Source organism: Astyanax mexicanus, unplaced genomic scaffold (genome assembly GCF_023375975.1).
Source record: "Astyanax mexicanus isolate ESR-SI-001 unplaced genomic scaffold, AstMex3_surface scaffold_57, whole genome shotgun sequence".
Classification (NCBI taxonomy): Eukaryota; Metazoa; Chordata; class Actinopteri; order Characiformes; family Acestrorhamphidae; genus Astyanax; species Astyanax mexicanus.
In genome coordinates, this window is record NW_026040067.1 from 209,268 (window position 1) to 226,593 (window position 17,326).

General features: G+C 36.1%; 1 protein-coding gene and 1 long non-coding RNA gene across 8 annotated transcripts in view; one reads left to right on the forward strand and one right to left on the reverse strand.

The window, feature by feature from the left end:
- Positions 1 to 16,511, forward strand: part of LOC111189365 (NLR family CARD domain-containing protein 3-like) — a 111,744-nt gene extending 95,233 nt beyond the window's left edge. For all 7 annotated transcript variants that reach the window (XM_049474134.1, XM_049474132.1, XM_049474131.1 and 4 more), the window contains 7 exons: positions 4,363 to 4,411; positions 4,636 to 4,825; positions 5,150 to 6,938; positions 8,148 to 8,321; positions 8,682 to 8,855; positions 15,420 to 15,466; positions 15,821 to 16,511. In XM_049474134.1, the coding sequence (XP_049330091.1) occupies positions 4,363 to 4,411; positions 4,636 to 4,825; positions 5,150 to 6,938; positions 8,148 to 8,321; positions 8,682 to 8,855; positions 15,420 to 15,466; positions 15,821 to 16,368 (2,971 nt within the window). In that variant the 3' untranslated portion in view covers positions 16,369 to 16,511. The remainder of the gene's footprint in view (positions 1 to 4,362; positions 4,412 to 4,635; positions 4,826 to 5,149; positions 6,939 to 8,147; positions 8,322 to 8,681; positions 8,856 to 15,419; positions 15,467 to 15,820) is intronic.
- Positions 1 to 16,931, reverse strand: part of LOC125798293 (uncharacterized) — a 95,172-nt gene extending 78,241 nt beyond the window's left edge. Inside the window, exon 1 of the long non-coding RNA XR_007437114.1 lies at positions 16,851 to 16,931. This is a non-coding gene — a long non-coding RNA (uncharacterized LOC125798293). The remainder of the gene's footprint in view (positions 1 to 16,850) is intronic.
- Positions 16,932 to 17,326: the final 395 nt, after the last annotated feature.

Sequence of the window (17,326 nt, forward strand, 5' to 3'; positions counted from 1 at the left end):
TTTACACTGGAGGGGGACCCTCACTTACAGTGCCACTGAGCATTTACAGTTTAAAAGGGATTAAAAATATTTTTCAAAAATTAGAAATAAAAACTAACATTTACTATAGACGAATAAAATATATACTTAAAAAGGAAAAATAGGACACTTTAAAAAGATCATAAAATTTGATACATAAAAAATAAAGAATTTATATCTTATGAAGAAAAAAATAATTTGATCAATAAAATAATAAACATATATTTCAAATGAATATAAAAAATAATTAATATAAAATAAAAACTCATTTAAAACATAATCAAAGGCTTTTTAATAGTGCGCAGAATAATATCAGTTTCAGTTAGTTTCAGTTTCAAATAATTGAAACAGCTCACCAAAACCTAAAACCTATCCTTTATATTTGACAATATTTGATTAACTTCACAGGTCCTTACTCATCTTAATTTATTTAACTAAACTGAATTTTTATATTATTTTTAGCCTTGGGCTGAATTCAGCTCTGCGCTGCGAAAGAGAGAGAGAGAGAGGGAGAGAGAGAGCACAGCGCGGCGCATTTTGCCTGATTTCTCTTGGTGGAATATTAGTAAATATGTGAATTTAATACCATTTAATACCATACATTTTACTACACTTGATAGGACCTTGTTTATTAAAACGTTTTTTTTTTTTATCGCAATGCCGCGCGCTCTTTCAAGCTCGCTCTGTGTGACTCCGGCATTTTAAAGCGCTGGTGTGGTGGAAAATAAAGATTAGTGACTGAACAAACACGAACAATCTGAGTCTGGATCAAGTGAGTAGCAATTATTTAATTGGAGAAAAGACAGAATACATTTCAAAGCATGTGTTCAAGTCTCTCCCCCCGTATAGCCAACATCTCAGGGTATTTGAACCTTTTTAGGTCCCCTCAGGCCATTGCCTTACATGATAAAAAAGCATTGCCTTATATGGTAAAAAGCATTGCCTTATATGGTAAAAAGTCTGTGTATCCTGGTATATTACCTGGCCAGTCTTGACCGTGCATTCCTACAGCCTGGGGCCAGGGTGAAGCTTACACTTTAGTGACACGTAGCTTCCAGAACCTTCCAGTACACTGGTCAGTAACTTGTGCCACGTATGTTTTATGGTTGATGCCTGAGGGATGTGATCGTGTGGTCACCTGTCCTGCACGCCCATGTGAGCCACGTATGCACATTCTAATCTTCTAAGCTTGTCAATATCTTCAGTCAAAATCAAGTACATGATTTAGGAATAATTTACCCTCCTTATTGATTATGAATCACATTAAATAAATACATTTCCATCACAATTCCCCACTTTGATTCTAATCAATCATATTTTATGCATTATTTTCATCAAATAAATATTTCAGGCCCCGTTTCTTTATTTAATCCTACTGGTTCAGTATTCTTAATTTGCAGGAGCTGCACTGTATCCCCGAAAATCTTTCGAAATAAAAGATTTGAGTAGTAGTTTTTTATGTTTCGTAAATATCTCATTCTAAAATATCTAATTAGTTGTTAGCGATGTTGAGCTGAAATTTACATTGCACTTGTGTTAAGCAAAGATAGCGTAATTTGATAAGTTTCTGAGTTGAGGGTGTGCTGCAGGTGAAGAGTAACTTATCTACTTACGGCTGCTGTACACCAAAGTTAGATTTTTTAGAAATCAGCCTTACTTCAAATAAGTATGTAAAATAGTTCATTTTAAACGAGAGATATGTGATAAAAAGAGACTTTTCACTGAAAGGGGTTGACTCAACTTCGTACACTGTCTCACAAGAATATGAGAAATGGATGAGGAGAAGCTGATTAAACGTGCTAAATGTATGAAATAATGAGTTTATTTATTTGTCGGACCATCTTTAGTGTGATCTAATTATCTGTCACGGAGCTCTCACTTTGGTCGCAGTGCTGCGCTGCATTCCGCTCTTTCTTTACAGGTTCTCGTGGAGATGCGGTGGAAGTTAAGCAAAGTGAAATAAAATAAATTCATGTTCAGTCAAAGTTCTTTTCTCTTTTAATTTTTCATTTCAAAAACTCCAGCTATTGAGTGAGAATAAGCATCTGTTAAAATGCTCGACAGCAGAAAGCCTGTCTGCTATATTAAGCTAGTTATTAAGTCTGTGTACTGAACATAAATATAAATCCATGTAACTGTTTTATCTAGCTGTTAAACTGTTATATTAATACCATTTTAACGTTTTTCGTTTCTATGTTTTGAAATTCGTTAGATTATATTTTTGTCAACATTTTGGGTTTATTATCGTTTGTTATTTTTCTAATAATAATAGAAATGACATAATTTATTTTCTTTTGTTATTTTTTTATGGGGCGAGTAACAAAAGTAAAGCAATAGTTACTTTTCCTGGTAGTTACTTTTATAGTGGAGTAACTCCGTTAGTAACTAAGTTACTTTTTTGGAGAAATAACTATAACTAATTACTTTTTCAAAGTAAGGTGCCCAACACTGGTTGACAATGAGCAAGGTTCCCGACACACAACCAGCAGGCTTAGTCTATTTGCGTGAATAACATGAAATGTTTAAAATACAGAAAAAATGTAGAAAAAAAACGAAGACAAGCTGTAACCTAAATATAAATAATAATATCCTAATAATAATATTCTAATAATAGAATAATAAATTATATAATATGCCAGTTAGGCATATTTGTAGCAGTAGGGTATTTTAATTTTCATCCCTGACTCTAATTCATATGTTATATACCTAATTTGATCATTTTCCGTACAATCCCTGCTAAAGTTTTAGGTGAAGGAGACCTAAAGAAGGTCAGTGCATGTTTCTGGAAAAACAAAAAAGTGGGCTTGGCACCGCGATGGTTACCATCCATCGCGATGGTGGGTCATAAATGACCCTAGAGTTGAGTCTTGCAGACTAGATCAATTTTTGCTTTATTTTATATGTCAGTATAAATGAGAATATTTTAATGTGCTGAGTAATTGATTTTAACTGAGAGCTTTAGTTGGGGAAAAAAACACTGTGTAGCTCCATATTCCACCTTTAACAACCTGGAAAGAAGAAATGTGCCATCAGTTGTTTGTGTGTTTATGTGTGTGTGAGTATGAGAGAAAGACACTTAAGCACAGTGCCGATGTGTCATCAGTTTGGAGGAAAATAAAGCGTGAATGAAAGTAGATGGCTTGATAGGTAGCTTGCTGTATTAGCATCTGTGCTAAATCCCCACACTGATAAACAGTGCACTCACAAGACAAACTTGGGACAACATCATAGACATTTCACTTGCCAGTGTAATAGCATGGTTAGCCTATGCTAGCTCGTTGCATGGTCATTCTCAATGTTTGCAGTGAACAAGTGGATTAAAGGCATTTTCATTGTTGTTTTTCCCCCAGTGATTAGCATACTCGATAACATCAGCTTGCACATCATTAACACAGTAATTCATATATTATCGTAGACAATATGTATCACACACCCATAATCTACATATAGAGACAGTAGCTGGATATGTTAGTACTATTTCACTGACCTGTTGATGGTGCTGGTGCCAAAATCCTGAATGGAGAGTGTTTGGGATGTGTTGGGTGAGGTGAGTAGGCCTGTTGTGATAATTAAGTTATCAACTTATTGTACAATAAATTTACATGACCTTGTTTATTTCTTCAACCCTTGATGTTTCCTGTTGTGTTTATTTGTGTGTAGTTTAGTGGAGGGGCTGATTTTACCTACTTGCTCTGTTCTGTCCTCTTTTATCCTGAATTAAACCCAATAAATGCTACCTCTGAGTTCTGAAGTTGCTCTGCTACTGTTTCTAAAATATTATTGATGGTAAACTAAAGCTTATAAAAGCACTGAATAATTTCTCCTAACCGTAACCAAAACAACAAAAAAGATTCTTCACTCAAAGCTTCATTACACAGATCGCATTAGCGGCATCTGGGGCCCAAAATCACAAAGTCCTTTTTATGTCTGGTGGAAAAGAAACATAGTGCTTTTGAAAACGTGACATTTATTGCTTCTTAAATGGCAGGGAGTAGATTTAAATAGTTTGTTGTGCGTGTATTTACCATCTCAGTTGCTGGGGTGAGTAAATACATCCAAGATTGGGCAAAATGTGTTTTAGTACAATAATACTTTAAAACAAATTTTGTCACACTGAAAAACGTTCTGGTTGTTTCCTTTCTTAAGCTCATTTCTCACCTTTAAGAAACATTTAGAAAAGTATTGGTTTAATTCATATTTTAATTAAAGGTCTTTCTTTTATTTTTTTAGTCTGATTTTCTTTATTTTATTAGTAATTGCAGCATATTTTACTGAAACAAAAACTTTTTAGGTCAGATCATTTATTATGGTGCATTACAGTGTGGATCTTCTGTTTATCCTCAGTAAGAAGAAAAAAAACAAATACTGTGAAAAGCTGGACCACATATTTAAGGTAAGTCCTAAACCATATATTTGACGGGGATCTCCCTGATTTCTTTTACATTTTATTTTCATTTCACTTTAAAATTTTGATGCAAATCATACTTTATTCACCTTCCTTTTCTGGAGTATTATAACTGTAATAATGTTAATATTGATATCCTCAGATCAGTCTCATCATTTTTCTCGCTGTACTGTAACAGCTTTAGTGATTCTCTGATATTTGTTCGTAATCAGGAACTGCAGGAGAAGTTTTTCTCTCTAGTGAAGAACGAGCTGAACACATTCAAGAAGCTCCTGAGTCCAGATTACCCTGCATGCTCTGAGAGAGAGTTGGAGGATGATCAGAGGGAGGGGGTGTTGACGATTACACTGCACATCCTGAGGAACATGAAGCAGACAGACATTGCAAACACATTACAGAGCAGTAAGAGTTTTGGGTCATGACCATGGGTACCAACCTAAAGTGCTAATTTATTTTCTCAGTGAAGTCCCAAAGGGAAAAACAATAATTAATTGGATTCTGTAATTGTAGGATAATGAATCACAGCATCAACTGTAGTCCTTAAATTTAACACTTACTGATTTTGTATGGACATATTCAATATATCTAAATCAACTACAGCTGCTACAAATAAACCATACTACAGTCTTTATGTCAAAGTATTATGTCATGGTGTTGTTCTACACTGGGATCTAATGCATGATCACAGCTGATTACATTTTACTTATTGTCTTCCTCTGTTGTCAGAATTAACCCCAGCATGTCAACAAAAGCTCAAATCCAAACTGAGGGATAAATATCAGAGAATTAATGAAGGAATTTCAGGCTATGGGAACTCAGCACTTCTGAATGAGATCTACACAGAGCTCTACATCACAGAAGGAGGGGGTGGAGATGTTAATCAGGAACATGAGGTGAAGCAGATTGAAGCTGCATCCAGGAAAAGGCAAACTCAGGAAAGACCAATCAAATGCAATGACATCTTTAAACCCTTACCAGAACAGAGCCAGCCCATCAGAACTGTACTGACTAAAGGAGTTGCTGGAATTGGAAAAACAGTCTCAGTGCAGAAGTTCATTCTGGACTGGGCTGAAGGAGAAGTAAATCAGGATGTTCTCTTTATATTTCCACTTCCATTTAGAGAGCTGAATCTGATGAAGGAGAAGCTCAGTCTGTTGAATCTTCTTCAGAGCTTCTTCACAGAAACACAGGATTTAAAACCAAGACATTATAAAGGATACAAGATCATGTTCATCTTTGATGGTCTGGATGAGTGTCGATTGCCTCTGGATTTCAAGAACAATGAGAACTTGGTAGATATAGAAGAGCAAACCTCAGTGGATGTTCTGCTGACGAATCTCATCAAGGGGAATCTGCTTCCCTCTGCTCTTCTCTGGATCACCTCTCGACCAGCGGCGGTCAGTCAGATTCCTCCTGAGTGTGTTGATCAGGTAACAGAAGTGCGGGGTTTCAGTGACCCTCAGAAACTGGAGTATTTCAGTAAGAGAATCAGGAATCAGGAACTGGCCAACAAAGTCTTCACACACATCAGGTCTTCAAGAAGCCTCTATATCATGTGCCACATACCAGTCTTCTGCTGGATTACAGCCACTGTTCTAGAGAGAATGCTGAGTGAAGCTGAGAGTGGAAAAATCCCCAAAACCCTGACACAGATGTTCACACACTTCCTGATCTTTCAGATCAAACACAAGAACCAGAAGTACAGTGGGAAAAGTGACCCTGATCCTCAGCAGACTAGAGAAAGTATTCTGGCTCTGGGAAAACTGGCGTTCCAGCAGCTAGAGAAAGGAAACCTGATCTTCTATGAGGAAGATCTAAGAGAGAGTGGCATCGATATTAGAGAAGTATCAGTGTACTCAGGAGTGTGTACCCAGATCTTCAGGGAGCAACATGAGCTGCACCTAGGGAAGGTCTTCAGCTTTGTACATCTGAGCGTTCAGGAGTTCCTCGCTGCTTTATATGCATTTCTCAACAGACAAATTCCAAAAGAACAATCCACTGAACAACAAACCAGTAAAGCTTTCAAGCTTTTCAGCAGGTCAACGATGACTGACTTCCTCAGCAGTGCTGTAGACCAAGCCTTACAGAGTGAGAGTGGACACCTGGACCTGTTCCTTCGTTTCCTTCTGGGTCTCTCACTGGAGTCTAATCAGACTCTATTACGAGACTTACTGACCCCATCAGAGAGGATCTCTCACAGCAACAAGGAAACAGTCAAATACATCAAGAAGAAGATTGAGGAGAGCTCCTCTTCAGAGAAATCTATTAATCTGTTCCACTGTTTGAATGAACTGAATGATCACTCTCTAGTGCAGGAAGTTCAGAAATACCTTGGTGGAGGTGCTGACTGTAGTCTTCATCAGGCCAGCCTCTCTCCTGCTCAGTGGTCAGCTCTGGTGTTTGTGTTGGTGAACTCAGAAGAAGAGCTGGATGAGTTTGACCTCAGTAAATATCATTCATCAGAGGAGTGTCTTCTGAAGCTGCTGCCAGTAGTCAAAATATCCAGAAGAGCTCTGTAAGTATTTTTAATTCAGGTCTTCATTCAGTTTTTTTTATGAACTGCTGATTTTTAGCACTTAACAGCCTTAAGAAAATAGTTTAATAGTTTAGGCAACTTATGTGTTATGTGTTTTTGGTTCAAATGAATGTACATCCTCTACAGATACACACTAAAATAGTGCTGGGATATTTGACTAATAAAATCACATATCAGTATGCTTTAGAGAAATGTTGAACAATACAACATGATGAATATTTATCAGAATTTATTTGTAACATCAAAATCTGCATATTTAGAAACTTAATATCTTACTGTACATCTCAGTACAGTACACACTGTTGCTGTTACTGTGAGGCATTAGTTCAATAGGTTTTCTCTTCTACCGGAAATAATCTCCTGTTTATTCCAATAGATATTGTTTAAGATGAAAATGAAGGAGTGGTTTGAGCTGTGCAATACAAGCATTCATCTGCCAACATTTATTCAGCACATTAAGGATTCTAAGTTAAAAAGAATCAAAACCACCTTAATCTTTTGAGTTGAATAATTAAGGATCTGTCCTCTTTGCCTGATACCAGACTATACAATTAAGTGTAATTGTACAATGTGTACTTTTTCCTACGTTATTATAGCAAAGGCACACTGACGTGCCCAAAATCAAGCTGCATGGTGTGCATTTGATCTTAAAGAAAGTACTGATTGATTTTACACACTGTTCTAGTTTAATGTGTGCAATGTAAACATGCTTGCATTTCACTTTTCTGGAGGCTGATTTACCGATATACACCAATAAACACATTTAATAATTTTATTTTTGTTCTCTTAAAAATCTGAATAAGTGAGTAAAGGTTTATGAAATCACACAAATGAAAAAAAAAACATTTACCTGAAGAATATAAACAATGTGATCTCAACATGTGAACAGTCTTAGAAAGAAAGAAATATTTATTAATATACATCCATTCCTACATCTTAAGTTTTAAGGGGCAGAAAGAAAAATTACAGGGTCAGTAAATTCACATACCCTGAAAAGCCCCCTTGCTCTTCCTCTGCTTTTTAATTTTTTTCTTTGTCCATTTTAACTTATTTCAGTATAAAGAAACACCAGTACTTTAGACAGACAATACATTTTACAGTTTAATTCAGTATTCTATTATTTGTCTATTCATTCAAATATCCTTCTTTGAGTTCATTGTAAAATCTGTTGTTTATTCTTGTTTTTAGACTAGCTTCATGCAATCTTGGAGTAAAGACGTGTGAAACTCTGGGATCAATTATAAACCTGGAAAACTCCTCCCTGAAAGAAGTGGACCTCAGTAACAATGACCTGCAGGATTCAGGAGTGGAGCTACTCTCTTCTGGACTGAAGAGTTCACACTGTAAACTGCAGATTGTCAGGTCAGTGTTTCTGTGATTTTTGTTTTGAGGTTATACAGGTCTAATTGTGAAATCCAGGTGTTTACCATGATTATATTATAACAAATCACACAAGAAAAAGTGTCTCACGAAGGACAGAGTACAACAAACAAACAAATACAAACTCGTATGGGTCTGTAGTCATCTTAAGAGTGTCCAACTTGAATGAACATTTGAGACATATCACACAAAATTGTGATGCACAAGCAAAAACTATTTTAGCTGAAGTTAATATGAAGAAAGCATCTATTGAATCTCAAAGTGCATTGTCTTCCTTACTTGTTGCTCTTTCCTACATTCTTGTTTTCTTTCACTCACTCACATTTTTTGCTCTGTCTGCAGATTATCTGGTTGTATGATCACAAAGAAAGGCTGTTCTTCTCTGGCTTCAGCTCTGATTTTAAACCCATCCCACCTGAAAGAGCTGGATCTGACCTACAACTACCCAGGAAAGTCAGGAGTGAAGCTGCTTTCTGCCAGACTGGAGGATCCACAATGCAAACTGGAGACACTCAGGTAGGTCTTAATTGATCATTATTTCATTAACTTATTGTGAGATAAATGAACATGATGTTTATTTTTACTCCGTCAATATCGACTGTTGTGCTCTAACGGAGGACACTTTGCTGTGTGTGTGATGTGCCTCACGGGCAAGCAGAGTGTTGGGAAAGTTAGGTGTTAATGTTGTGAAACACATGGCATTGTGGGATTTGTATTGTATCTAGTTGTAGTCACCAGGCACACCAGTAGAGGAGCATGTAACCTTCATTCTGTCATTCTGTCTTATTTTTATTCACACAACCACATTTTTATTATGCCATCTGCACTAAATGCCAAGTACTTTGTTTTGGCTCATCTTACTGGTGGTAAACAGGACCAATGTTTAGGTGTTACACCAGAAGAGGTGGAACAGTTTAGCTAGTTCTGGTCATAGAGAATCAGGATAAAGATTACAAGATTAAAACTGATCCCCACTAACTTTGCTGCGGTGCTTGACTCTCAATGTGTACAATCAGCCCAAAAGACAATTATTTGTGACTGCAAAATAATAAATGATAAAAATAATCTGTGACTGCAAAATTATCTGTGATTTTATGAGCCCTAATCTTACACTAATAGCAACAGTCTATTTTCATGCCTTCCACCTGCAGCACTAAATCAGCAATGGTGCTTTTGAATGCATCTACACCAATGGGAACCATTGGATGCTTCCAGGTAGCTGTGCCGTATGCTTTTGGTGCGTTTTGAGCTGCACAATGTATATTTTTCTCTTTGTTGTGATAGCAAAGACACACTGACACACCCTAAATCAAGTTGCATGGTGAGCAGTTGATAATAAAGTAGGGCCCTTAATTTCTGAGGAGATAAAATTAATGTGATTAAGTTGGCATGTCAGCTTTATTTAAAAGCTGTGCTTTTATTGCATTTATTTATTTAGAATATTCAAAGTTTAAAAAAATAAACAAACAATAAGCACATTTTGACCCAAACAGTAATTGAATGTGAAAATCACATCCAACAAGAACAAGAGTGATCCATATCTTTTTTACAGAAATTAAAACCTAGTATCTTACAGAAAGCATTTGTAAGAGCCTGGTTGTTAGACTGACGGCAAAAGGTAGTACAAAAGGAGTTGCAAGAAACAGAGTGCCACTACAGCACTGATTGATTTTGCATTGTGCAATGTAAATATGCCTGCACTTTCACTTCTCTGGAGGCTGATTTATAAACACATTTATTAATTTTATTTTTGTTCTGTTAAAAATCTGAAAAACTCAAAGTATATGAAATCACACAAAAACTGAAAAAATAAGCAATTTGCCTGAAGACTATAAATAATATGATCTTAACATGTCAACATGTCAACATTGTTCTTATATTTACTCTGATTTTATTTCACTGCAGACAGCATGAACTAAAAATATTTAATGTTTAGTCTGCTACGCTTGACTCTTAATTTTATTTATATACATCCATTTCTACATCTTATTCCTGCAGCACATTCCAAAAAGTTGGGATGCAAGCTAGCAATTTAGGGCCAGTATTTGTTCTTTCAACAAGAAAATGCATACCACATGCTGCACATATTACAAAGGCATGGCTGTGAAAGAAAAGGGTATGGGTACTGGACCAGCCTGTCTGCATTTCTGACCTGTATGCAGTAGAGAATGTGTGTACAATTTTGAAATAAAAATGGTATAACAACATCCTATTGCACACATTAAGATGTGTTTCCAGGACGAATGCTATAAAAAAACACCACAAATGAAACACAAATTTTGCGAGCAACATTACTAAGTTTTAGATGCTTTAATGTCTCAATTTGTTTTAGAAGGTCTTGCAAGTCTGCAATGCAGGAATGGATATATATTAATAACTGAAATAAAGTTTACTAGACAAACCATGGAAATCTTGGGTTCTGTCAAAGTTATTGAAATATTTTTTTATTTGCTCTGTTAGACATTAGACTTGGTCCTCCTATAAGACTGAAAATGTAACTTATTTAAAGAGAGATTTCCTACTACGGTAATTGATTGTGCTATTAAAAGTTAATAAGTATTTTAGTTAAATTTTTAATTGGGAGTCTGAAATCTTCTGGAATGAATCCACTTGAACTGGCACACTCATTCCTCACCAGTGCAGGCATTTAGTTGTGCAGTACACATTTGGGATACGTACTTTATTATTATTATTATTATTTATTATAACAGCAATATAGTCCCATTTCTTACCACAGTAGAAACACATGCCTGTGCCCCAGTGAAGCTCTCCCCTCATATGATCAGAAATGGAATAAAAATATTCCATTCGTTAGTGCTGCGCTTGTGCCGATATTGTTATTGGGTGTGTTTGTCTCTGTCGGTCCATCCTTTGCTTTTATATCAGGGCTGTCAACGTTTAAGCGTTAACGCGCCCTGTTAATTTGTAATTTTTTAACGCAAGTTAATTAAGGCACCAAGTTTGACTCCTACTTCTGCTGTAATCTGCTCCGCCCAATGCACTGATTAGTTTTCTGGCTGAATTATTAAATGGCGGCGCTCTTATGGTGTCCAGCAGTAACACTCCGGTTCAGACTTTCAGCTCAGACCCGGTTAGAGAATTTATCATGCATTCTTTATTCCAGAACCCTATGTTGATTTTATCTCCCCTCAAACATACAAGTGTATAGTAGTATTTTAATTGACACCACTAATATACATATAATTGCATTTTACATTTCTTACATTAATTATTTTATTTACATTTAAATATTAACTATAATAATTTATGTCTGAAGCAAAACAAATGCGATTAATCACAGTTAATCACAGAATTTTGTAGTGATTAATCAGATTAAATTTTTTAATTGATTGACACCACTATTTTATATTTATCAGTAGGGGTGTAACGAGATCTCGTGGCACGAGATCTCGCGAGATTAAAACGTGACGATATTCTCGTCAAGCTTAAACCTGTCTCGCGGGAGAAAAAAAAAACAGTTTAGTGTGGACTTTTTAAGTGGGATCTGGCAACACAGTAGCAGTGAGTGTGGTGGTTGAGCAGTGAGCATAAGAGGAAAATTCAGGCATTTGCATAGAGCAGAGGTCACTAATGGGCGGTTCGGACTCAAACCTACTGAGAAGGATTTAATTGTATACACGCTTTGCGGTGCAGTAAATTCACAGACCAATCACGTGCGGTGTAAGATCACCAAACGCTCTCTTCAGTCAATCAGATCTGTGCAGACGCGAAAAAATAAATAAGGAAAGGAAAAAAGGTAAGGAAAAAATAAATAAATAAACACAGCGCTTCTCACGCGGGATCGAACCCGTTAGGCAGTTGTACTAATCCCTTAGCTCTGTACTGTATTTAAAAAAATGTTCTGTCTCTGTTTGCACTTCAAGCATAGACTTAATATGACTGGTTATGGTTATGCATAGTTAAATTACAAGAGATTTAGGAAAAAAAAAACACAAACCATAGTCTTAATATGACTGGTTATGGTTATGCAGAGTTAAATTACAAGAGATTTAGCAGAAAAAAACACAAACCATAGTCTTAATATGACTGGTTATGGTTATGCAGAGTTAAATTACAAGAGATTTAGGAGAAAAAACAAACAAACCATAGGCTTAATATGACTGGTTGTGGTTTGCACTTATTGTTTGCACTATATAAGACCTAGAGAAGTTTTCTTTTTATTTTAATTCTTATTCTTATTTTCAGTCAATGTGTGAGAGAAACCAGTCTGTTAAGTTATATGATTATCAAATAAAACTCTAGTATTCATTTTTCATTTTGAAAATTTATTTTTAAATCTCATCTCGTCTCGTTCTCGTGAACCCAGTATTGTGTCTCGTCTCGTCTCGTTACACCCCTATTTATCAGTAATATCTTTAGGGTTTTTTTGTTGTTGCTTGCATTGGCTATTAACCTAAAACTGCTTCCTTTTTACATTTAATTTAATTAAATAAATGAATATGTATGAAAATGTATTATTACTATTATTATGATTATTATTATTATTATTATTAATCTTACTGATTGGGTAGTTGTTTTCCTTTTATTTTTTAATTATTAATTTGCGGGATTTTTCTACATGTAGGCCCTGGTCCTGCATCACCTGGATTGATTGAACTCCTCACACAGACAGCATCATACCTGTCCTTACTAAATGTTTTACCAACCAGCTGTAGACTGTAACTGTGCACAATCAACTTACAAATATTGCAAATAGCAATAATATAAAGTACCAGTCAAAAGTTTGGACACATTCAATTCTCTCTTTTTTTTCTACATTTGTTGCAGATTAATATTAAAGCTATCAAATCAATGACATATGAATTTACAGAGTTATGCAGTAAACAAAACATAAAAATAGTCAACAAAACCTTTTTTTATAACTTTTTGGCTCCAAGCCTAATTTCCGCCTGAAAATACATACCCAAATTTTAAAGCCTTTTACACTAATATCAAATTATTCAGAGAACTTTAATTTTATCAATTCATATTACAAAATTAACTGAAAAAACTTAAAAATATACAATTGAACATATAATATTGAAAATATGGTAAAAACAAGAAAAAAATACAGGTGCTTTTCAGATTCTCCTTTTTGATTTTAAAATGAAATATTCATACGTGTGTTTATATATGTGTTTTTACAGTTTTTTAAATGTTTACATTCACCGTAAAATTAGAAACTGCTCTCTTTTACTGGTTAAATATTATAGTGATCTGCTCCTGGAATATTCCTTTCTTTCTCCAAAGGAGTGGAAACTTTATTAGAACAAAAACTACTGATTGCATTACTATTCTTTATATCTGCTTAGTGACAGTGTCGGGTTACAGAACTGCTTTGACAAAAATGAGGATTACAGGCGAATGGATTTACTGATTTGGAGCGATTTTGAAGCCGCAGGGAGCGGTAAGCGCTGGTTGAGGCAGGGTGTTTGTAACTTTTGACCTCTGCTGTAAAACTGTTGGAATGATGTCCGCATTGGATTAAATATGGACGTACGTAAAAAGCAAATATGCAAATTATAAGTAATATTTTAATAAATAGGCATATTTTGCCTTAAATGTTTATTTTTTAAAAGGAAATACAGCTAAATAGGCTAGACAACTGAAAGCCAGAGATGCTAAGCTTCAATATATTGTGAGTATGTATTGAGCCTATAATTATTCATTAACACAGCCAGATATTAATTATGATATTTTTCTGGCCCGCGGGTGGGCCAGGGTGCGTTAAGACGATAAAGTAGAAGCTTTTGCTTTGATGCCAGTATTACCTACTCTCAACGCTCTCTTAGTCAGTTCGGAACCTAGAATGGTTCGTTAAGGATGAGCCAAACTCACCCGTAGCTAAGGGTGGGTAATCCAGGTCCAGAAATAAAAAAATCCATCCCAGGGATTAGGTTAAACTAAGTTAGCTCCAGAGCCAGCCAGGCAAGGGGATCGAAATCCTGGGATGGATTTTTTACTTTTTGAACCTAAATTACCCACCTCTACAACATGCTCTCCAAACGAACTTACAACCTGGCCTGAATCCATAAGCTAGAACTAGCAAGCAAACCTCGGCATGTCTTGATGTGTACCAAACCATGGCAAACATTACAAATACACCCTTAGTGCATTACTAGGTTACTACAGTATCTAATTAACATATAACTGTAGGAGACAATTAGTTTACTTAATATGCTTTTTCAAATTAGATGGTGAATATTTGAACGCCATTAGCTCGTGCTTCTGAGCTGCATCGCATCCGAAAACAATTGTTTTTGCATCCAACCATTCCGAAGCCCCTCGCTGCTGCTGGAGACGCATAACTGTGGTCTTCCTGCCAACTTTCTCACTGGCGCACTTCTGGAGTTTGACGTGAGGTGCAGGTCATGCATCAAATACAAACCAATAGAGGGTCTGAATAGTATATGTTTATACTTGTTAGCCAACCACAAGCTTACCGGATGGCGCGATTTATCTGTTTGTTTGTTTTATGTTGCCGGAATGAAATATGAGAAACAAGGCTATTTTATCCATTCGCCGTTTTTTTTTTTTTTATAGTTCAGACAGTTTTTTCCCAGCATTTTATTTTTTACTCAGTAACGGGGAGTTTTCAAATTTAATGAAGTAAATACTTGTGTCAAAATGTACTTGAGTAAAAGTAAAATTACCTATTTTAAAAACTACTTTAAAAATTACAAATTACTCATAAAATCTACTCAATTACAGTAACGTGAGTAAATGTAATTCGTTACTGAGAACACACTGCATGGGTTCTTTAACACAATTCTTTAGTAGAATATAGAGTTCACTTTTATTTACTGTTACTGAGAACACACTGCATGGGTTCTTTAACACAATTCTTTAGTAGAATATAGAGTTCACTTTTATTTACTGTTACTGAGAACACACTGCATGGGTTCTTTAACTTACTTTTGGACACTTCCACACATCAGTCAGTCAGATTAAAGAGAGGGAGCAAGAGAGAGAAAAAGGAATATAAACACTAATAGAGACAAACTTTACATTTTAGTTTATGAAAATCTTACTGTGCTGCTGTGTGTGTGTGTGTGTGCGTGTGTGTGTGTGTGTGTTTAGAGTGGAACATGGAGGGAAGATCAGAATCAAACCTGGATTTAAAAAATGTAAGTTCTCTTTCTCTCTCTCTCACACACACACACACACACACACCTTTCACCCAAGCACGCACTCACTCACGTACATAAACACACACACACTACATACAAACACTACACACACACAGACACTACGTAAGAACACACTACACACAAACACTACATAAAAAATACTACACACAAAGACACACTCTCGTTTTCACACAAGCTACTTAAAAACATTACACACACAGACACACACACACTCACTCACTGTACACACACACAAACCCACACACGCTCACTCACTCACACTACATACAAATACTACACTCTCTCTCTCTGTATCAGTGCAGTGTGTATAATGTGTGTTCTTGTGTTCAGGGTTCTGTGATTTCACACTGGATCCAAACACAGTAAACCCTCGTCTCTCTCTGAGTGAGGAGAACAGGAGGGTGGAGTGTGGAGAGGAGCTGCAGTCGTATCCTGATCATCCAGAGAGATTTGATGGGTATCAGCAGGTTCTGAGTAGAGAGGGAGTTACTGGACGCTGTTACTGGGAGGCTGAGTGGAGCGGGAGAGGAGCTGATGTAGCTCTGAGTTATAAAACAATCAGCAGGAAAGGAGGTTCAGACTGTTGGTTTGGACGGAATATAAACTCCTGGAGACTGAGCTGCTCTGATAAAAGATACTCTGTTCATAACAATAATAATATCACAGATCTCCCCACTCGTCCCTCCGGCTGTAGGAGAGTAGGAGTGTATGTGGACTGTCCCGCCGGCACTCTGTCCTTCTACAGAGTCTCCACTGATACACACTCACACACTCTCACACACTTACACACATTCTACACCACCTTCACTCAGCCCCTCTATGCAGGGATTGGGATTTATGGTTATGGATCATCAGTGCGTCTGTGTGAGATTGAGTAAACCTGTCTGATTCAGAGACTGTAAGAAACACAAGCTGTATAAATACTTTCTAATCTGGTCTAAAGACGGACTTGTTCAAACTGCCTCATTCATCTACAATTGGTGTATTTTAATATGTAATATATTTCAGAGTATTAACATTATTACTGTACATTGTGTGTATGTATTCTTTTGTATATTTGAGTTTAAAATCATTTTTTCTGTTTTCAAGTCTCCAGACAAAACCTAGTTTAAGGAGCCAAAAAATCAGAGGCCAATATTTTTTAGCGAAGTGCCGAACAATAAAATGCAAACTATTAAGCATTTGGACTTTAACTGCACCTGAAACACAATTCTAGATTAATCCTCCTCTGCCTAATCCAAAGTCCTCTCACACACTTACGCATTTTTTCAGTGTAAAATTTGAGCACGTGATTTGAAACATCAACTTAAAAACAATCCAAGTCCTCTCCAAACCATCACTGATTGGAGTTTGATGGAACCTTCACACTAGACCTCAAGCAGCTTGGACTATGTGCCTCTCCACTCTTCCTCCAGACTCTGCTCCCTTGAAGTCAGAGCACTCCATGCTTCCCTCTGCTGACAACTTTTATGGAGATGCAGATTTCATTTTCCAGCAGGACTTGGCACACTGCCCACAGTGCCAAAAGTACCAATTGATCTTACAGAATATTTTATGTTTCTGAGACACTGAATTTCTTTTAAATCATCAACAATAAAATAAATAAATGTATAAAATAGATCACTCTGTGTGTAATACACCTATATCATATGAGTTTTAAATTTTTTCAACTGAATTGATGAAATAAAGTAACTTTTTAATAGATTTTAATTCGTTGAGATTTACTAGCAGCCCTAACACACACACCACTGCAGAGTTCTCTATACACACTGTGATTCGACGCGAGACGCTCTCCTGTCAGATTCCTGTCACATTAGCCTGTTAGCAGCTAACAGA